Source organism: Pleurodeles waltl, chromosome 7, assembly GCF_031143425.1.
Source record: "Pleurodeles waltl isolate 20211129_DDA chromosome 7, aPleWal1.hap1.20221129, whole genome shotgun sequence".
Taxonomy (NCBI): Eukaryota; Metazoa; Chordata; class Amphibia; order Caudata; family Salamandridae; genus Pleurodeles; species Pleurodeles waltl.
Window position 1 is genome coordinate 592,669,025 of NC_090446.1, and position 22,976 is coordinate 592,692,000.

The 22,976-nt window shown below is 49.4% G+C and overlaps 1 protein-coding gene across 6 annotated transcripts in view; it reads left to right on the forward strand.

The window, feature by feature from the left end:
- Positions 1–22,976, forward strand: part of LOC138304418 (C-terminal-binding protein 2) — a 200,388-nt gene that overhangs the window by 114,514 nt on the left and 62,898 nt on the right. For 5 of the 6 annotated variants that reach the window (XM_069244433.1, XM_069244437.1, XM_069244435.1 and 2 more), the window contains one exon: positions 5,330–5,456. The exons of the other annotated variant lie outside the window; for it this stretch is intronic. In XM_069244433.1, the coding sequence (XP_069100534.1) occupies positions 5,330–5,456 (127 nt within the window). The remainder of the gene's footprint in view (positions 1–5,329; positions 5,457–22,976) is intronic. 6 annotated transcript variants of the gene reach the window in all.

Here is a 22,976-nt window from a genome sequence, read left to right on the forward strand (position 1 = left end):
TTGATCCGGTGTTGGCCATCTGACACTGGCTTTCTTTCAAGACACCCTACGCCGGAGAGCTTGGTGGTGCAAGTCTCCTGTTCATCAAAATCAGCGCCTGGATCCTTCCCGACGGTGCCAGGAGACAGGGACTCCAAAAAACTGGATGCGCAATCCAAGAAAATATTTTCTTCTTGCAGTTTGGCGTTGAAGGCCACCAACGCAACTTGCATTCTGGGGAGATATGTCCATGCTCTTATGGATGATATTTCATCTTTTACGGAGCTTCCCCAGGGACTCTTGGATGTTGTCTCAGACGCCCAGGCTGCCGCAACCCAGATTATCCAGTCTGGACTGGACACGACCGACTCGATGGCTAGGGCGATGGGCACGGCTGTGGTGGCAAGGAGACAGGCCTGGCTCCGTAATTCAGGGTTTTCTGCGGATGTACAGTCGACCCTATTAGACCTCCCGTTTGATGGGGACAAACTGTTTGGAGCAAAGGCAGATTCGGCCTTGGAGCGATTTAAAGAGAGCAGGGCCACAGCCAAATCGTTAGGGCTGCAAGCTCCTTCTTCCTCTGCCTCTTCCAGGTTTTTCAGGAGGTTTCGTGGATTTGGGCGTGGCTCTTCCTCCTCTTCCTTTCAGGGGAGGTTCCAGCAAGCTGCCTCTTCTCACCCCTATAGATCATTTAGAGGGAGAGGTAGGGCCCGCACCAGAGGAGCCTCTCAACAGCACTCTGCCTCTTCCTCGTCCTCTGAGGGGTGCAGCAGGGAAAGCAGCCTTAGGCTTCCACCATTTCCCACTCACTCCTCTCCTGTAGGGGGAAGATTACGGCATTTTCTCCATAAGTGGGAGACTATTACAACGGACACTTGGGTTATCAGTATTGTGGAGAAAGGCTACACCCTTCCCTTTCGGGAGTTTTCGCCCCCCCTCCCGCCCCGCCCATCTTATTGTTCAGAAGAACACCTCCTGTTGCTAGAACAGGAGGTTCAAGTCCTCCTTTCAAAGGGCGCGGTGGAGTTGGTTCCAGAGCAGGAAAGGGGTCAAGGTTGTTACTCAAGGTACTTCCTGATTCCCAAGAAAGATGGTCGGTTGAGACCGATCCTGGATCTGAGGATCTTGAATTGGTTCCTCAATCAGGAAAAGTTCAAGATGCTGACCCTAGCACAGGTGCTTTTGGCGTTGAACAAAGAAGATTGGATGGTGTCTGTCGACTTGCAGGATGCTTATTTTCATATCCCGATACTCAAGTCGCACAGGAAGTATCTCCGGTTTGTGGTAGGGTTGCAGCACTATCAGTTTGCGGTCCTCCCGTTTGGTCTTACTTCAGCACCTCGAGTCTTCACGAAGGTGATGTCAGTGGTTGCGGCAGAGCTCAGAAGGAAGGGGATAGCAGTATTCCCTTACTTGGACGACTGGTTGATCAAAGCCAAGTCCCCGCAGCTTGTGTCGTATCATCTGCAGTCAACAACCCAGTTGTTGTTCGACCTGGGCTTTTCGGTGAACGTGCCCAAATCTCACCTGGAGCCCTCTCAGCGCCTCCTGTTCATAGGGGCAGTACTGGATACAACATTGAATCGAGCCTTTCCTCCGCCTCAGCGGGTTCAAGATATTCAGGAATTGGTTACAATGTTTCGAAATGGAGCGGTAGTTCCAGTCCTCCAGGTCCTTTGTCTGCTCGGTCTGTTTGCCTCCTGCATACTGTTGGTCACGCATGCTCGCTGGCACATGAGGGCTCTTCAGTGGTGCCTCCGAAGGCAGTGGTCTCAACACAAGGGAGATCTAGAAGGTGCGGTCAAGATCTCCAGAGATGCTGCTGTGGACTTGAAGTGGTGGATTGCGAGCAACAATCCTTCGCAAGGAAAGCCGTTCGCGCAGTCGCCACCAGTGGCCACGGTCATAACGGATGCTTCCACTCTAGGGTGGGGAGCTCATCTGGGGGATCTGGAGATCAAAGGACTTTGGTCTCCAGAGGAACAGATGTTTCATATCAATCTGTTAGAGTTACGGGCTGTACGTCTGGCTCTCAAGGCCTTCCTCCCTTCCCTTCGTGGTCAGTCGGTACAGGTCCTGACGGACAATACTACCACGATGTGGTACATAAACAAACAGGGAGGAGTAGGGTCGTACCTTCTCTGCAGAAAAGCTCTTCGACTATGGTCCTGGGCAAAGGACCATCAGATTTGCTTGGTAGCAAATCATTTGGCCGGGGTCTTGAATGTACGTGCGGACAGTCTCAGTCGCCAATTCTCGGCCGACCACGAGTGGCGTCTCCATCCAGATCAAGTCCGTCTAATCTACCAGTTGTGGGGGGTTCCTCGGATAGATCTGTTTGCCACTCGGGAGAACGCGCTTTGTCCGTTATTCTGCAGCCTCCAGTATCCGGTGCAGGGAGCATTGGGGGACGCGTTTCTGATAACCTGGTGCGACCAGTTGCTTTATGCGTTTCCCCCCATACCCTTGATTCCTCGAGTGTTGAGGAAGATTCGCCAAGACCGGGCCCAAGTCATCTTAATAGCTCCGGATTGGCCAAGGAGGGTGTGGTATTCCGACCTTCTCCAACTCTCGCTGTGCCCTCTGCTCCGTCTCCCTCTCAGGGCAGACCTCCTCTCGCAGTCGCAGGGGCAGGTTTTACACCCCAACCTCCAGAGTCTACACCTATATGCCTGGAGATTGAACGGGGCAACCTGAGTTCCTTCTCTCTCCCGCCTGATGTAGTGGATGTTATATTAGCGGCCAGGCGACACTCCACTAAATCTATCTACGCTAATAGGTGGTCTAAATTTGTTACGTGGTGTGGGGAGAGACAGATTGATCCCTTACATGCTCATCTGTCGGATGTCTTGTCTTTTGCTCTGTCTCTAGCGCAGAAGGGTTGTGCAGTGGCTACCATTACGGGTTATTTGTCGGCTTTGTCAGCCTTCATTTGTCTTCCAGATCAACCATCGTTATTTAAATCCCCTATTGTTCTCAGATTCTTGAAAGGTCTTCTAAATAAATATCCGCCAAAACCATTCGTTATGCCTCAATGGGATTTGTCCTTGGTCCTCACTTTCCTTATGGGGTCCCCTTTTGAGCCTATGCATTCTTGCCCCTTAAGGTATTTGGTTATTAAAACAGTCTTCCTGGTGGCTATAATAGCTGCAAGGAGAGTGAGTGAGTTGCAAGCCTTATCGGTAAAACCCCCTTATACAACTTTTTATGGGGATAAGGTGGTGTTGAGGACCAAGGCTGCTTTCCTCCCGAAGGTTGTTTCACCCTTCCATTTGGCCCAGACAATTACTTTGTCCACGTTCTATCCTCCGCCTCATCCTTCAAAGGAGGAAGAGAGACTACATCGCTTGGACCCAAAGAGGGCGTTAAGCTTCTTCATTGATAGAACAAAGGATTTCAGGCTGGAGGATCAGCTGTTCATCGGATACGTGGGCAAGAGGAGAGGAAAGGCAGTCCACAAGAGAACACTCTCCAGGTGGGTTGTTCTTTGCATTAAAATCTGTTACTCTTTGGCAAAGAAGGATCCTCCTGATGGCATTAGAGCTCATTCCACCAGAGCTAAGTCGGCCACTTTGGCCTTGGCCAGAGGTGTTCCTGTGGTCGACATCTGCAAGGCCGCAACTTGGTCGTCCCTTCACACTTTTGCGAAACATTACTGTTTGGACTCTGAGGTCAGAAGGGACGGCCATTTTGCACAGTCAGTGCTGCAGGATTTCTTGGTTTGACCATTTCGGCACCCACCACCGGGAGTGGTACTGCTTTGGGACTCTATTCATTAGGTGAGGAATCCACAGGTAGTTGTATCCATCAGAAGAACGAGTTACTTACCTTCGGTAACGACTTTTCTGGTGGATACATTAGCTACCTGTGGATTCCTCACGGTCCCACCCGCCTCCCCGTTGCCTTTCTGGTCTTACCAAGTAATCCTTGAGTGCGCTCCTCTTGGTCTTCAGGATTGCAATAGATGATGTGTATATATGGACACTTGTATATATTTATATGTGTATATATATATATATATATATATATATATGTATATATTTTTGGGTATATACATGATTTACATATATTTGTTGTTTAAAAAAAAGAAAGAAAAAAGAAAAAAAAAAAAAGGGAGTTATATTAAATCTACAACCATTTTATTGCAATGTTGTGTATTTTACAATGTTATGGGATATTGCCTTGCTCTTTCATTGCATTGGGTTGTTGTTCTCATGCACGTAAAAAATGTTGGTACTGACGTCGGCACGTTGTCGAGGACCTCTTATTGCCTGTATGACGTCAGACGGCGTCGCGTGGGCTAGAGTGACGTCCTCGTCGACGTGCAGAGACTAGGAAGAAGATTTCCGTCGAATGCTGGCGCCATGGGAGTATTCATTAGGTGAGGAATCCACAGGTAGCTAATGTATCCACCAGAAAAGTCGTTACCGAAGGTAAGTAACTCGTTCTTCTGGGGCGCACCACTCTGTGTTCTTCATGACTCCGCGCTACTGGTGTAGAAAGTCATGAAAAACTGACGTCCACGCGCCGGGGTGGCGCCTATATACGACTGCAACGTCATCACAGTGAGCACAACGCCAATGATGCCCACAGAGTCGACCAACGTAACCTGACGGCCCGCAGAGGTACTGCTCCAAGAAAAATCTCCAGATCTAGTCTGATGCCTGTGGAAATTCAAAGGTAAGGAATCTGCAACTAGAATATGTCTCTACCAGATATTTCGTTACCAGAGGTAAGTAACTTGTACTTTTAGCACAGTCAAATCCCATTGAACCTAGAAATTGACTTAGTCCTCTCTTTAGCTAAGCTATAATGCATGGAAGCTTAAAAAAGATATCTGTTCTTTTTAGTGGTAGTTGCTCTGCATTTAGTGCATTGTTAAAGCGCATGACTTCTTTCAAGCTAAGGGACTTTTCTTGGAGCATAGAGCCTCCCCCTTTCAGGACTTGCCACCTTACAGCTACATTTGTAATTCCTGACTCTTAGTGCTCCTTATTTCTTTACCTTCTGTCGAACCAGTCAGTCCATCTTTGCCTCCTCTGCTCTACCACATCATCCTTCATCACGCCTTTGAGTGTGGACCACTTTGACATGTCATTACTCTCCCAGGTCTCAATGAAACCTATCCTTTCTCTAGGAGTCCATTTTCATTTTCTCTTTTTGTGGTTCACTTAAGGAAACCCCACCTCTGAACAACTCCTATCTTGAGTATCTATGGTTAGAATGTTCCCTTTTCCATCCTCTGGACTCTTACTCGTTAAGTGTGTTTTTTTTTTTTTTTCTTTTCTTATCCTCCTCTACATTGACGTTTAGCTGCACAGTATTCCATATTCATATTTCGTCTCCACAGGTCCCATTCCTGATGCCCTGCGAAACTGTGTTAATAAGGATTACCTTTTGGCAGCAGCCCAGTGGCCTGGAATTGACCCAGCAGCTGTGCATGCTCATGCAGAGCTAAACGGAGCAGCAGTCTACAGGTGAGTGGTTGGGGGACAACCAGGGGGATGATAAGTTATATCATTGATCTTGTTACAACATGGTATTCAGGTATAATTGGCAAAACTGTTGAAACAACTTTCAGTTTGAGAGGGCATAAGAGTACATCTGTACTGCCCAGATCACAATCAATTTCTCATTTATGTTCACTCGATCCCACGGTTATAAGATCCTAAAGCCCTGTGCAGTGGCTTCCAAACCAACCTCTTTTGCTTCAATTGGATCTTATATCTGTCTATGGGACACACTTCTATGTATCCTCTTGATGACAGTTGGAGCTTTAGGACCGTTGTGGGCTTAGTTTCGGTTCTGCTTACTGTTGAGGTTTTTTTGCCACTGCAGTGATATGCGTATGCAAAGGAACTCTTACTTTAGGATCTAGCATTTGCAGAAGTTGTCATTTATGTTCAGAAGCTAAAGGCAAGGCAACCTCCTTTACTCTGACCCTGTATTCAGCATGGATTTGACTGGGTAACACCCCCCCGCCTCCTTTGTAAATGGACCTGTCCAGCCATAGACCATGATCTGTTCAGAGGACAATTGTTCAAACTAGATTTCTAAGCAGAATTTGATCTCCCCATGGTGTGGTGTTCCAGTACAAGATTATTCACTTAAGATTTACTTCAAGATCTCAGATGGGCCCAAACTCCGTATTGCCCATTGTAGGAAGTTGGCTCTGTATGTGCTATTTCAAAGTAAGGAATAGCATGCACAGAGTCCAAGGGTTCCCCTTAGAGGTAAGATAGTGGCAAAAAGAGATAATACTAATGCTCTATTTTGTGGTAGTGTGGTCGAGCAGTAGGCTTATCCAAGGAGTAGTGTTATGCATTTGTTGTACATACACATAGACAATAAATGAGGTACACACACTCAGAGACAAATCCAGCCAATAGGTTTTTGTATAGAAAAATATCTTTTCTTAGTTTATTTTAAGAACCACAGGTTCAAATTCTACATGTAATATCTCATTCGAAAGGTATTGCAGGTAAGTACTTTAGGAACTTCAAATCATCAAAATTGCATGTATACTTTTCAAGTTATTCACAAATAGCTGTTTTAAAAGTGGACACTTAGTGCAATTTTCACAGTTCCTAGGGGAGGTAAGTATTTGTTAGGTTAACCAGGTAAGTAAGACACTTACAGGGCTTAGTTCTTGGTCCAAGGTAGCCCACCGTTGGGGGTTCAGAGCAACCCCAAAGTCACCACACCAGCAGCTCAGGGCCGGTCAGGTGCAGAGTTCAAAGTGGTGCCCAAAACACATAGGCTAGAATGGAGAGAAGGGGGTGCCCCGGTTCCGGTCTGCTTGCAGGTAAGTACCCGCGTCTTCGGAGGGCAGACCAGGGGGGTTTTGTAGGGCACCGGGGGGGACACAAGCCCACACAGAAATTTCACCCTCAGCAGCGCGGGGGCGGCCGGGTGCAGTGTAGAAACAAGCGTCGGGTTGGTAATGGAAGTCAATGGGAGATCTAGGGATCTCTTCAGCGCTGCAGGCAGGCAAGGGGGGGATTCCTCGGGGAAACCTCCACTTGGGCAAGGGAGAGGGACTCCTGGGGGTCACTTCTCCAGTGAAAGTCCGGTCCTTCAGGTCCTGGGGGCTGCGGGTGCAGGGTCTCTCCCAGGCGTCGGGACTTTGGATTCAAAGAGTCGCGGTCAGGGGAAGCCTCGGGATTCCCTCTGCAGGCGGCGCTGTGGGGGCTCAGGGGGGACAGGTTTTGGTACTCAGTCTTAGAGTAGTCCTGGGGTCCCTCCTGAGGTGTTGGATCTCCACCAGCCGAGTCGGGGTCGCCGGGTGCAGTGTTGCAAGTCTCACGCTTCTTGCGGGGAGCTTGCAGGGTTCTTTCAAAGCTGCTGGAAACAAAGTTGCAGCCTTTCTTGGAGCAGGTCCGCTGTCCTCGGGAGTTTCTTGTCTTTTTGAAGCAGGGGCAGTCCTCAGAGGATGTCGAGGTCGCTGGTCCCTTTGGAAGGCGTCGCTGGAGCAGGATCTTTGGAAGGCAGGAGACAGGCCGGTGAGTTTCTGGAGCCAAGGCAGTTGTCGTCTTCTGGTCTTCCTCTGCAGGGGTTTTTCAGCTAGGCAGTCCTTCTTCTTGTAGTTGCAGGAATCTGATTTTCTAGGGTTCAGGGTAGCCCTTAAATACTAAATTTAAGGGCGTGTTTAGGTCTGGGGGGTTAGTAGCCAATGGCTACTAGCCCTGAGGGTGGGTACACCCTCTTTGTGCCTCCTCCCAAGGGGAGGGGGTCACAATCCTAACCCTATTGGGGGAATCCTCCATCTGCAAGATGGAGGATTTCTAAAAGTCAGAGTCACCTCAGCTCAGGACACCTTAGGGGCTGTCCTGACTGGCCAGTGACTCCTCCTTGTTGCTTTCTTTGTTCCCTCCAGCCTTGCCGCCAAAAGTGGGGGCCGTGGCCGGAGGGGGCGGGCAACTCCACTAAGCTGGAGTGCCCTGCTGGGCTGTGACAAAGGGGTGAGCCTTTGAGGCTCACCGCCAGGTGTTACAGCTCCTGCCTGGGGGAGGTGTTAGCATCTCCACCCAGTGCAGGCTTTGTTACTGGCCTCAGAGTGACAAAGGCACTCTCCCCATGGGGCCAGCAACATGTCTCTAGTGTGGCAGGCTGCTGGAACCAGTCAGCCTACACAGATAGTTGGTTAAGTTTCAGGGGGCACCTCTAAGGTGCCCTCTGTGGTGTATTTTACAATAAAATGTACACTGGCATCAGTGTGCATTTATTGTGCGGAGAAGTTTGATACCAAACTTCCCAGTTTTCAGTGTAGCCATTATGGTGCTGTGGAGTTCGTGTTTGACAGACTCCCAGACCATATACTCTTATGGCTACCCTGCACTTACAATGTCTAAGGTTTTTGTTTAGACACTGTAGGGGTACCATGCTCATGCACTGGTACCCTCACCTATGGTATAGTGCACCCTGCCTTAGGGCTGTAAGGCCTGTTAGAGGGGTGTCTTACCTATACTGCATAGGCAGTGAGAGGCTGGCATGGCACCCTGAGGGGAGTGCCATGTCGACTTACTCGTTTTGTTCTCACTAGCACACACAAGCTGGCAAGCAGTGTGTCTGTGCTGAGTGAGAGGTCTCCAGGGTGGCATAAGACATGCTGCAGCCCTTAGAGACCTTCCTTGGCATCAGGGCCCTTGGTACTAGAAGTACCAGTTACAAGGGACTTATCTGGATGCCAGGGTCTGCCAATTGTGGATACAAAAGTACAGGTTAGGGAAAGAACACTGGTGCTGGGGCCTGGTTAGCAGGCCTCAGCACACTTTCAATTGTAAACATAGCATCAGCAAAGGCAAAAAGTCAGGGGGCAACCATGCCAAGGAGGCATTTCCTTACACAACCCCCCCCCCCCCCCCCCCCCAAACGAAAGAGGATGAGACTAACCTTTCCCAAGAGAGTCTTCATTTTCTAAGTGGAAGAACCTGGAAAGGCCATCTGCATTGGCATGGGCAGTCCCAGGTCTGTGTTCCACTATAAAGTCCATTCCCTGTAGGGAGATGGACCACCTCAACAGTTTAGGATTTTCACCTTTCATTTGCATCAGCCATTTGAGAGGTCTGTGGTCAGTTTGAACTAGGAAGTGAGTCCCAAAGAGGTATGGTCTCAGCTTCTTCAGGGACCAAACCACAGCAAAGGCCTCCCTCTCAATGGCACTCCAACGCTGCTCCCTGGGGAGTAACCTCCTGCTAATGAAAGCAACAGGCTGGTCAAGGCCATCATCATTTGTTTGGGACAAAACTGCCCCTATCCCATGTTCAGAGGCATCAGTCTGCACAATGAACTGCTTAGAATAATCTGGAGCTTTTAGAACTGGTGCTGAGCACATTGCTTGTTTCAGGGTGTCAAAGGCCTGTTGGCATTCCACAGTCCAGTTCACTTTCTTGGGCATTTTCTTTGAGGTGAGTTCAGTGAGGGCTGTCACAATGGATCCATATCCCTTCACAAACCTCCTGTAATACCCAGTCAAGCCAAGGAATGCCCTGACTTGAGTCTGGGTTTTTGGAGCTACCCAGTCCAGAATAGTCTGGATCTTGGGTTGGAGTGGCTGAACTTGGCCTCCACCTACAAGGTGGCCCAAGTAAACCACAGTTCCCTGCCCTATCTGGCATTTGGATGCCTTGATAGAGAGGCCTGCAGATTGCAGAGCCTTCAAAACCTTCTTCAGGTGGACCAGGTGATCCTGCCAGGTGGAGCTAAAGACAGCAATATCATCAAGATAAGCTGTGCTAAAGGACTCCAAGCCAGCAAGGACTTGATTCACCAACCTTTGGAAGGTGGCAGGGGCATTCTTTAAACCAAAGGGCATAACAGTAAACTGATAATGCCCATCAGGTGTGGAGAATGCTGTCTTTTCTTTTGCTCCAGGTGCCATTTTTATTTGCCAGTACCCTGCTGTCAAGTCAAAGGTACTTAGGAATTTGGCAGCACCTAATTTATCAATGAGCTCATCAGCTCTTGGAATTGGATGGGCATCTGTCTTGGTGACAGAGTTGAGCCCTCTGTAGTCCACACAAAACCTCATTTCTTTCTTCCCATCTTTGGTGTGAGGTTTGGGGACTAAGACCACTGGGCTAGCCCAGGGGCTGTCAGAGCGCTCAATCACTCCCAATTCCAGCATCTTGTGGACTTCCACCTTGATGCTTTCCTTAACATGGTCAGATTGTCTAAAGATTTTGTTTTTGACAGGCATGCTGTCTCCTGTGTCCACATCATGGGTACACAGGTGTGTCTGACCAGGGGTTAAGGAGAAGAGTTCAGGAAACTGTTGTAGGACTCTCCTACAATCAGCTTGCTGTTGGCCAGAGAGGGTGTCTGAGTAGATCACTCCATCTACTGTGCCATCTTTTGGGTCTGATGACAGAAGATCAGGGAGAGGTTCACTCTCTGCCTCCTGATCCTCATCTGTTACCATTAACAGATTCACATCAGCCCTGTCATGGAAGAGCTTAAGGCGGTTCACATGGATCACCCTCTTGGGGCTCCTGCTTGTGCCCAGGTCCACCAGGTAGGTGACCTGACTCTTCCTCTCTAGCACTGGGTAAGGGCCACTCCATTTGTCCTGGAGTGCCCAGGGAGCCACAGGCTCCAGAACCCAGACTTTCTGCCCTGGTTGGAACTCAACCAGTGCAGCCTTTTGGTCATACCAAAACTTCTGGAGTTGTTGGCTGGCCTCAAGGTTTTTGGTTGCCTTTTCCATGTACTCTGCCATTCTAGAGCGAAGGCCAAGTACATAGTCCACTATGTCCTGTTTAGGCTCATGGAGAGGTCTCTCCCAGCCTTCTTTAACAAGAGCAAGTGGTCCCCTTACAGGATGACCAAACAGAAGTTCAAAGGGTGAGAATCCTACTCCCTTCTGTGGCACCTCTCTGTAAGCGAAAAGCAGACATGGCAAGAGGACATCCCATCTCCTTTTGAGTTTTTCTGGGAGCCCCATGATCATTCCTTTTAATGTCTTGTTGAATCTCTCAACTAAGCCATTAGTTTGTGGATGGTAGGGTGTAGTGAATTTATAAGTCACTCCACACTCATTCCACATGTGCTTTAGGTATGCTGACATGAAGTTGGTACCTCTGTCAGACACCACCTCCTTAGGGGAACCCACTCTGGTAAAAATACCAATGAGGGCCTTGGCTACTGCAGGGGCAGTAGTCGACCTAAGGGGAATAGCTTCAGGATACCTGGTAGCATGATCCACTACTACCAGGATATACAGATTTCCTGAGGCTGTGGGAGGTTCTAGTGGACCAACTATGTCCACACCCACTCTTTCAAAGGGAACCCCCACCACTGGAAGTGGAATGAGGGGGGCCTTTGGATGCCCACCTGTCTTACCACTGGCTTGACAGGTGGGGCAGGAGAGGCAAAACTCCTTAACCATGTTGGACATATTGGGCCAGTAGAAGTGGTTGACTAACCTCTCCCACGTCTTGGTTTGTCCCAAATGTCCAGCAAGGGGAATGTCATGGGCCAATGTTAGGATGAACTCTCTGAACAGCTGAGGCACTACCACTCTCCTAGTGGCACCAGGTTTGGGGTCTCTGGCCTCAGTGTACAGGAGTCCATCTTCCCAATAGACCCTATGCGTTCCATTTTTCTTGCCTTTGGACTCTTCAGCAGCTTGCTGCCTAAGGCCTTCAAGAGAGGGACAGGTTTCTTGTCCCTTACACAGCTCCTCCCTTGAGGGTCCCCCTGGGCCTAAGAGCTCAACCTGATAAGGTTCAAGCTCCAAAGGCTCAGTTCCCTCAGAGGGCAGAACTTCTTCCTGAGAAGAGAGGTTCCCTTTCTTTGGCTGTGTTGCAGTTGGTTTCCCAACTGACTTTCCTTTCCTCTTGGTAGGCTGGGCCATTCTTCCAGACTCCAGCTCTACTTGTTCACCCTGTGCCTTGCATTGTGCTCTGGTTTTCACACACACCAGTTCAGGGATACCCAGCATTGCTGCATGGGTTTTTAGTTCTACCTCAGCCCATGCTGAGGACTCCAGGTCATTTCCAAGCAGACAGTCCACTGGGATATTTGAGGAGACCACCACCTGTTTCAGGCCATTGACCCCTCCCCATTCCAAAGTAACCATTGCCATGGGATGTACTTTTCTCTGATTGTCAGCGTTGGTGACTGTGTAAGTTTTTCCAGTCAGGTATTGGCCAGGGGAAACCAGTTTCTCTGTCACCATGGTGACACTGGCACCTGTATCCCTCAGGCCCTCTATTCTAGTCCCATTAATTAAGAGTTGCTGTCTGTATTTTTGCATGTTAGGCGGCCAGACAGCTAGTGTGGCTAAATCCACCCCACCCTCAGAAACTAGAGTAGCTTCAGTGTGGACCCTGATTTGCTCTGGGCACACTGTTGATCCCACTTGGAGACTAGCCATACCAGTGTTACCTGGATGGGAGTTTGGAGTGGAACCTTTCTTGGGACAGGCCTTGTCTCCAGTTTGGTGTCCATGCTGCTTACAGCTATGACACCAGGCCTTTTTGGGATCAAAGTTTTTACCCTTGTACCCATTGTTTTGTGAAGAGGCTCTGGGCCCACCCTCCTGTGCAGGTTTTTGGGGGCCTGTAGAAGACTCTTTACTATTTTTAGTTTTGGTTGTCTCATCACCCTTCCCCTGGGGAGTCTTTGTGACCCCTTTCTTTTGGTCACCCCCTGTTGAAGTCTTGGACACCCTTGTCTTGACCCAATGGTCCGCCTTCTTTCCCAATTCTTGGGGAGAAATTGGTCCTAGGTCTACCAGATGCTGATGCAGTTTATCATTGAAACAATTACTTAACAGGTGTTCTTTCACAAATAAATTGTACAGCCCATCATAATTACTTACACCACTGCCTTGAATCCAACCATCTAGTGTTTTCACTGAGTAGTCAACAAAGTCAACCCAGGTCTGGCTCGAGGATTTTTGAGCCCCCCTGAACCTAATCCTGTACTCCTCAGTGGAGAATCCAAAGCCCTCAATCAGGGTACCCTTCATGAGGTCATAAGATTCTGCATCTTTTCCAGAGAGTGTGAGGAGTCTATCCCTACACTTTCCAGTGAACATTTCCCAAAGGAGAGCACCCCAGTGAGATCTGTTCACTTTTCTGGTTACACAAGCCCTCTCAAAAGCTGTGAACCACTTGGTGATGTCATCACCATCTTCAAATTTTGTCACAATCCCTTTGGGGATTTTTAACATGTCAGGAGAATCTCTGACCCTATTTATATTGCTGCCACCATTGATGGGTCCTAGGCCCATCTCTTGTCTTTCCCTTTCTATGGCTAGGAGCTGTCTCTCTAAAGCCAATCTTCTGGCCATCCTGGCTAACAGGAGGTCATCTTCACTGAGAGCATCCTCAGTGATTTCAGAAATGTGGGACCCTCCTGTGAGGGACTCACCATTTCTGACTAACACAGTTGGAGACAGGACTTGAGGGGTCCTGTTCTCCCTATTTAGGACTGGAGGAGGGACATTGGCCTCCAAGTCACTAATTTCTTCCTCTGTGAGGTCATCATCAGAGGGGTTGGCTTTTTCAAACTCTGCCAACAGCTCCTGGAGCTGAATTTTGGTAGGTCTGGAGCCAATGGTTATTTTCTTTATATTACAGAGAGACCTTAGCTCCCTCATCTTAAGATGGAGGTAAGGTGTGGTGTCGAGTTCCACCACCTGCATCTCTGTATCAGACATTATTCTGCTAAGAGTTGGAATACTTTTTAAAGAATCTAAAACTGTTTCTAGAATCTAATTTCAAACTTTTAACAAACTTTTAAACTCTAAAAGACAATGCTAAACAGGGACTTAACACACAAGGCCCTAGCAGGACTTTTAAGAATTTAGAAAAATTTCAAATTGCAAAAATGAATTTCTAATGACAATTTTGGAATTTGTCGTGTGATCAGGTATTGGCTGAGTAGTCCAGCAAATGCAAAGTCTTGTACCCCACCGCTGATCCACCAATGTAGGAAGTTGGCTCTGTATGTGCTATTTCAAAGAAAGGAATAGCATGCACAGAGTCCAAGGGTTCCCCTTGGAGGTAAGATAGTGGCAAAAAGAGATAATACTAATGCTCTATTTTGTGGTAGTGTGGTCGAGCAGTAGGCTTATCCAAGGAGTAGTGTTAAGCATTTGTTGTACATACACATAGACAATAAATGAGGTACACACACTCAGAGACAAATCCAGCCAATAGGTTTTTGTATAGAAAAATATCTTTTCTTAGTTTATTTTAAGAACCACAGGTTCAAATTCTACATGTAATATCTCATTCGAAAGGTATTGCAGGTAAGTACTTTAGGAACTTCAAATCATCAAAATTGCATGTATACTTTTCAAGTTATTCACAAATAGCTGTTTTAAAAGTGGACACTTAGTGCAATTTTCACAGTTCCTAGGGGAGGTAAGTATTTGTTAGGTTAACCAGGTAAGTAAGACACTTACAGGGCTTAGTTCTTGGTCCAAGGTAGCCCACCGTTGGGGGTTCAGAGCAACCCCAAAGTCACCACACCAGCAGCTCAGGGCCGGTCAGGTGCAGAGTTCAAAGTGGTGCCCAAAACACATAGGCTAGAATGGAGAGAAGGGGGTGCCCCGGTTCCGGTCTGCTTGCAGGTAAGTACCCGCGTCTTCGGAGGGCAGACCAGGGGGGTTTTGTAGGGCACCGGGGGGGACACAAGCCCACACAGAAATTTCACCCTCAGCAGCGCGGGGGCGGCCGGGTGCAGTGTAGAAACAAGCGTCGGGTTGGTAATGGAAGTCAATGGGAGATCTAGGGATCTCTTCAGCGCTGCAGGCAGGCAAGGGGGGGATTCCTCGGGGAAACCTCCACTTGGGCAAGGGAGAGAGACTCCTGGGGGTCACTTCTCCAGTGAAAGTCCGGTCCTTCAGGTCCTGGGGGCTGCGGGTGCAGGGTCTCTCCCAGGCGTCGGGACTTTGGATTCAAAGAGTCGCGGTCAGGGGAAGCCTCGGGATTCCCTCTGCAGGCGGCGCTGTGGGGGCTCAGGGGGGACAGGTTTTTGTACTCACAGTCTTAGAGTAGTCCTGGGGTCCCTCCTGAGGTGTTGGATCTCCACCAGCCGAGTCGGGGTCGCCGGGTGCAGTGTTGCAAGTCTCACGCTTCTTGCGGGGAGCTTGCAGGGTTCTTTCAAAGCTGCTGGAAACAAAGTTGCAGCCTTTCTTGGAGCAGGTCCGCTGTCCTCGGGAGTTTCTTGTCTTTTTGAAGCAGGGGCAGTCCTCAGAGGATGTCGAGGTCGCTGGTCCCTTTGGAAGGCGTCGCTGGAGCAGGATCTTTGGAAGGCAGGAGACAGGCCGGTGAGTTTCTGGAGCCAAGGCAGTTGTCGTCTTCTGGTCTTCCTCTGCAGGGGTTTTTCAGCTAGGCAGTCCTTCTTCTTGTAGTTGCAGGAATCTGATTTTCTAGGGTTCAGGGTAGCCCTTAAATACTAAATTTAAGGGCGTGTTTAGGTCTGGGGGGTTAGTAGCCAATGGCTACTAGCCCTGAGGGTGGGTACACCCTCTTTGTGCCTCCTCCCAAGGGGAGGGGGTCACAATCCTAACCCTATTGGGGGAATCCTCCATCTGCAAGATGGAGGATTTCTAAAAGTCAGAGTCACCTCAGCTCAGGACACCTTAGGGGCTGTCCTGACTGGCCAGTGACTCCTCCTTGTTGCTTTCTTTGTTCCCTCCAGCCTTGCCGCCAAAAGTGGGGGCCGTGGCCGGAGGGGGCGGGCAACTCCACTAAGCTGGAGTGCCCTGCTGGGCTGTGACAAAGGGGTGAGCCTTTGAGGCTCACCGCCAGGTGTTACAGCTCCTGCCTGGGGGAGGTGTTAGCATCTCCACCCAGTGCAGGCTTTGTTACTGGCCTCAGAGTGACAAAGGCACTCTCCCCATGGGGCCAGCAACATGTCTCTAGTGTGGCAGGCTGCTGGAACCAGTCAGCCTACACAGATAGTTGGTTAAGTTTCAGGGGGCACCTCTAAGGTGCCCTCTGTGGTGTATTTTACAATAAAATGTACACTGGCATCAGTGTGCATTTATTGTGCTGAGAAGTTTGATACCAAACTTCCCAGTTTTCAGTGTAGCCATTATGGTGCTGTGGAGTTCGTGTTTGACAGACTCCCAGACCATATACTCTTATGGCTACCCTGCACTTACAATGTCTAAGGTTTTTGTTTAGACACTGTAGGGGTACCATGCTCATGCACTGGTACCCTCACCTATGGTATAGTGCACCCTGCCTTAGGGCTGTAAGGCCTGTTAGAGGGGTGTCTTACCTATACTGCATAGGCAGTGAGAGGCTGGCATGGCACCCTGAGGGGAGTGCCATGTCGACTTACTCGTTTTGTTCTCACTAGCACACACAAGCTGGCAAGCAGTGTGTCTGTGCTGAGTGAGAGGTCTCCAGGGTGGCATAAGACATGCTGCAGCCCTTAGAGACCTTCCTTGGCATCAGGGCCCTTGGTACTAGAAGTACCAGTTACAAGGGACTTATCTGGATGCCAGGGTCTGCCAATTGTGGATACAAAAGTACAGGTTAGGGAAAGAACACTGGTGCTGGGGCCTGGTTAGCAGGCCTCAGCACACTTTCAATTGTAAACATAGCATCAGCAAAGGCAAAAAGTCAGGGGGCAACCATGCCAAGGAGGCATTTCCTTACACCCATTCTTTCAGAACTGGCTCCGTTCTGTTGCCCCATACATGCTTAGTATTCATACATACATAGGGAATGCAACTTGCAATGCTAAGGGTCTGGAGGACTGGTCTTGTTCAAGTGCTTGAGTTAGTTACTGTAGAGTGTGGGGGGCTCGCATTATACTCAATAGCTTTGTTTTTTTCCCCACTAACAATTTAGTTTGGTTTAAGATCCAATTGCACGTTCAACAAAATCTTGTTGAAGAACTATGATGGCTGAATAAAAGGAAGATCTTGGGGTGGAAGAAAAAATATAACTAGATAGACCAGGGAGTGCCTGATCCCGCTTCCATTCACACTCTGATCAGAGACTCAGAAAGTGAGAGATCTAAGGAGAAGAGGTGTGTAGGAAGTTGGCTCTGTATGCACTATTTCAAAGTAAGGAATAGTATGCACAGAGTCCAAGGGTTCCCCTTAGAGGTAAGATAGTGGCAAAAAGAGATAATTCTAATGCTCTATTTTGTGGTAGTGTGGTCGAGCAGTAGGCTTATCAGAGGAGTAGTGTTAAGCCTTTGTTGTACATACACACAGGCAATAAATGAGGAACACACACTCCGAGACAAATCCAGCCAATAGGTTTTGTTATAGAAAAATATATTTTCTTAGTTTATTTTAAGAACCACAGGTTCAAATTCTACATGTAATATCTCATTTGAAAGGTATTGCAGGTAAGTACTTTAGGAACTTTGAATAATTACAGTAGAATATATACTTTTCACATAAAACACAAATAGCTGATTTAAAAGTGGACACAGTGCAATTTTCACAGTTCCTGGGGGAGGTAAAGTATTGTTATTTTTAGCAGGTAAGTAAATCACTTACAGGTCACAGTTTTGGGTCCAAGGTAGCCCACCGTTGGGGGTTCAGAGCAACCCCAAAGTGACCACACCAGCAGCTCAGGGCCGGTCAGGTGCAGAGGTCAAAGAGGTGCCCAAAACACATAGGCTTCAATGGAGAGAAGGGGGTGCCCCGGTTCCAGTCTGCCAGCAGGTAAGTACCCGCGTCTTCGGAGGGCAGACCAGGGGGGTTTTGTAGGGCACCGGGGGGGACACAAGTCAGCACAAAAAGTACACCCTCAGCAGCGCGGGGGCAGCCGGGTGCAGTGTGTAAACAAGCGTCGGGTTCTCTGTAGGTTTCAATGGGAGACCAAGGGGTCTCTTCAGCGGTGCAGGCAGGCAAGGGGGGGGGGGCTCCTCGGGGTAGCCACCACCTGGGCAAGGGAGAGGGCCTCCTGGGGGTCACTCCTGCACAGAAGTTCCGTTCCTTTAGGTGCTGGAGGCTGCGGGTGCAGGGTCTTTTCCAGCCGTCGGGAAATGGAGTTCAGGCAGTCGCTGTCAGGGGGAGCCTCGGGATTCCCTCTGCAGGCGTCGCTGTGGGGGCTCAGGGGGGACAACTTTGGTTACTCACGGTCTCTGAGTCACCGGAGGGTCCTCCCTGAGGTGTTGGTTCTCCACCAGTCGAGTCGGGGTCGCCGGGTGCAGTGTTGCAAGTCTCACGCTTCTTGCGGGGATTCGCAGGGGTCTTTAAATCTGCTCCTCTGTAACAAAGTTGCAGTTCTTTTGGAGCAGTGCCGCTGTCCTCAGGAGTTTCTTGGTCTCTTGGAAGCAGGGCAGTCCTCTGAGGATTCAGGTCGCTGGTCCTTTGGAAAGCGTCGCTGGAGCAGGTTTCTTTGGAAGGCAGGAGACAGGCCGGTAAGACTGGGGCCAAAGCAGTTGGTGTCTTCTGTTCTTCTTCTGCAGGGGTTTTTCAGCTCAGCAGTCCTCTTTTTCTTGTAGTTTCAGGAATCGAAATCTTTAGGTTCAGGGAAGCCCTTAAATACTAAATTTAAGGGCGTGTTTAGGTCTGGGGGGTTAGTAGCCAATGGCTACTAGCCCTGAGGGTGGGTACACCCTCTTTGTGCCTCCTCCCAAGGGGAGAGGGTCACATCCCTAATCCTATTGGGGAATCCTCCATCTGCAAGATGGAGGATTTCTAAAAGTTAGTCACCTCAGCTCAGGACACCTTAGGGGCTGTCCTGACTGGCCAGTGACTCCTCCTTGTTATTCTCATTATTTCCTCCGGCCTTGCCGCCAAAAGTGGGGGCCGTGGCCGGAGGGGGCGGGCAACTCCACTAGCTGGAGTGTCCTGCGGTGCTGGAACAAAGGGGGGAGCCTTTGAGGCTCACCGCCAGGTGTTACAGCTCCTGCCTGGGGGAGGTGTTAGCATCTCCACCCAGTGCAGGCTTTGTTACTGGCCTCAGAGTGACAAAGGCACTCTCCCCATGGGGCCAGCAACATGTCTCTAGTGTGGCAGGCTGCTGGAACCAGTCAGCCTACACAGATAGTTGGATTCAGTTTCAGGGGGCACCTCTAAGGTGCCCTCTGGGGTGTGTTTCACAATAAAATGTACCCTGGCATCAGTGTGCATTTATTGTGCTGAGAAGTTTGATACCAAACTTCTCAGTTTTCAGTGTAGCCATTATGGTGCTGTGTAGTTCGTGTTTGACAAACTCCCAGACCATATACTCTTATGGCTACCCTGCACTTACAATGTCTAAGGTTTGGCTTAGACACTGTAGGGGCACAGTGCTCATGCACTGGTGCCCTCACCTATGGTATAGTGCACCCTGCCTTAGGGCTGTAAGGCCTGCTAGAGGGGTGACTTATCTATACTTGCATAGGCAGTGAGAGGCTGGCATGGCACCCTGAGGGAAGTGCCATGTCGACTTACTCATTTTGTTCTCACCAGCACACACAAGCTGGCAAGCAGTGTGTCTGTGCTGAGTGAGGGGTCTCCAGGGTGGCATAAGTCATGCTGCAGCCCTTAGAGACCTTCCCTGGCATCATGGCCCTTGGTACCAGAGGTACCAGTTACAAGGGACTTACCTGGATGCCAGGGTGTGCCAATTGTGGATACAAAAGTACAGGTTAGGGAAAGAACACTGGTGCTGGGGCCTGGTTAGCAGGCCTCAGCACACTTTCAGTTCAAAACATAGCATCAGCAAAGGCAAAAAGTCAGGGGGTAACCATGCCAAGGAGGCATTTCCTTACAATCAACTTACAAATAGTCCACCTACTGTGGAAGGACAACATAGAGGCAGACTGAGCAGACAGGAAAGCAGCTCACACAAATAAGCAATAAAAACAAGAAAGCCTAGAAAAAATCTTCAGAATTTGGGGCACACCAACAATCAACCTGTTTGTACCAGCGGAAAACAGAAAGTGCCAACTCTTCGCCTCCACGTTTCAATATCACCAGTCTGTAGGGAATGCCTGTCACTAAACTGGTCAGGGAAATTTACCTACGCCTTTTCTCTGGTTCTCCTAGTACCAAAAGTACAGGAGATGGTCTGGCAACCAAGGACAAATCTCATCCCTGATAGCCCCTCAGTGGGCCAGACAAACTTTGTATTCCAATCTACTCGAGCTCTCCAAAGGACAAATTATCAAGATCAAGGTAGAGCGAGTCCTCATCACAATTCAAGAGGCAAGTGCTCCACCCTGAACCAGCAACACTCAATCGAATAGCATGGCACCCAAGTCTACCATCAAGGACCATGGAAATACTAAAGGAAGCTAGAAAGCTAACAAGACAATGCTATGCATCAAAATGGAAAAGGTACCTCTGATGGGTCACAAAGAACAATACCTTGAAGACAATATCTAGACAAGAAACAGCAAAATCCTATTTCGCACATTTGGACAGCGGTATCAACTCATTTCTCAAAGTACACCTAGCAGCAGTTGTGGCGTACTCCAAGGGAGCTTTGTGTAATAGATTGTTCGATGGCATCTGTCGCTGTAGATACGCATGTTTTGCATAGCTCGCCATCTGGTGTTGGGTCGGAGTGTTACAAGTTGTTTTTCTTCTAAGAAGTCTTTCGAGTCACGGGACCGAGTGACTCCTCCTTTTGTCTCCATTGCGCATGGGCGTCGACTCCATCTTCGATTGTTTTTTTTCCGCCATCGGGTTCGGACGTGTTCCTGTCGCTCCGAGTTTCGGAACGGAAAAACAGCTAAATTTCGGAAGATTTTCGTCGGTATTGTTGCGTTCGGGATCGGCGTAGTTAGAATCAACACCGCATCGAAGATCGAAGAGCTCCGGAGCCCTTCGGGGTAGTTTTCGATCCCCCGTCGGGGCCTGCTCGGCCCGACCGCGTGTAGAAGAACGCCGATGGAACGGACCCCGTTCCGTTTCTGTCCCAAATGCCACAAAAAATACCCCTATTCAGACCAACACTTGGTCTGTAACCTGTGCCTGTCACCTGAGCACAGTGAAGACACTTGCGAGGCCTGTCGTGCGTTCCGGTCCCGAAAAACACTCCGAGACCGTCGAGCCAGAAGACTTCAAATGGCGTCCACGCCGACAGCCCACCGAGAGTTCGAGGTACAGGAAGAGGAAGAAACCTTTTCGATACACGAATCGGACTCCGAGGAATTCGACGATCCACGAACCGTGAGTAAGACGTCGAAAACCACTCATAAGAAGATTATCAAGGCCCAGGGGACGCCACTGCCACCAGGCCATGGCTCCACCCATAAATTCGGTGACTGACCGTCGGCACCGAAAAAGGCCCAATCAGTGCCGAGACCGCCCGACTCCGGTCGAGACACCGGCACGCAGCCTTCTCAGGACCGAGAAAGTGCTGGAAACATACATCAACACCGAGATAGCGGTGTAGACACGGCTCGACGCCGAGACAGCGGCACCGATGAAGATCGACGCCGAGATGTTTCGACTCCGAAAAAGAAAAAAGTCACCTCGGAGCCGAAAAAAGATGCAGACAGGGTTTCGGTGCCAAAACAACCTGCAACCGACCCAGTTTCTGGCTCTTATACCGAAGAGCAATCAATGACCTCCCAAATGCGAAAGCATAGGTTTGAGGAAGACCTGCAATCCACCGATGTAGACCATACGCAGAAACGTATTTTTATACAGCAGGGGACAGGAAAGATAAGCACCCTTCCCCCTATTAGGAGAAAGAGAAGACTGGAATTTCAAACTGACCAAACACCACAAACAAAAATGGTGAAAAGGGTTACTCCGCCACCCTCTCCTCCACCTATAATTCACGTCTCACCAGCACAAACTCCATCACATTCCCCGGCTCACACCACCATGAGCCAAGGTGACCAGGATCAGGACGCATGGGACTTATACGACGCCCCTGTGTCAGATAACAGTCCGGAGGCATACCCTACAAAGCCATCACCACCAGAAGACAGTACTGCATATTCTCAGGTGGTGGCTAGAGCAGCACAATTCCACAATGTAAGCCTCCACTCAGAACAAGTCGAGGATGACTTTCTATACAACACCCTCTCTGCCACCCACAGCTCCTACCAAAGCCTGCCTATGCTCCCTGGTATGCTTCGGCACGCAAAAGACATCTTTAAGGAGCCGGTCAAAAGTAGGGCAATCACACCAAGGGTGGAAAAAAAGTATAAAGCGCCTCCTACAGACCCTATTTTCATAACTTCACAGCTGCCACCAGATTCTGTCGTTGTAGGAGCAGCTAGGAAAAGGGCCAACTCCCACAAATCTGGGGACGCACCACCCCCAGATCAGGAAAGCCGCAAGTTCGATGCAGCTGGAAAGAGAGTCGCAGCACAAGCTGCAAACCAGTGGCGCATCGCTAACTCACAGGCACTTCTTGCGCGCTATGACAGAGCCCATTGGGATGAGATGCAACATCTCATTGAACATCTACCCAAAGACCTACCAAAGAGGGAAAGCAAGTGGTTGAAGAAGGACAGAACATTTCAAACAACCAGATACGCTCCTCCATGGACGCAGCAGACACAGCTGCAAGAACAATAAATACATCTGTGACCATCAGAAGGCATGCATGGCTACGAACGTCTGGGTTTAAACCAGAGATTCAGCAGGCAGTTCTCAATATGCCATTCAACGAAAAAGAACTGCTCGGTCCAGAAGTGGACACGGCGATTGAGAAACTTAAAAAGGACACGGACACTGCTAAAGCCATGGGCGCACTCTACTCCCCGCAGAGCAGAGGAAATTACAGCACCTTCCGCGAAACACCCTTTAGAGGGGGGTTTCGGGGTCAGGCCACACAAGCCAGCACCTCACAGGCAACACCATCCAGTTACCAGGGGCAGTACAGGGGAGGCTTTCGGGGCCAATATAGAGGAGGGCAATTCCCTAGGAATAGGGGAAAATTTCAAAGCCCCAAAACCCCTACAACTAAGCAGTGACTCACATGTCACTCACCCCCTCCACACAACACCAGTGGGGGGAAGAATAGGTCATTATTACAAAGCATGGGAGGAAATCACTACAGACACTTGGGTTCTAGCAATTATCCAAAATGGTTATTGCATAGAATTTCTACAAT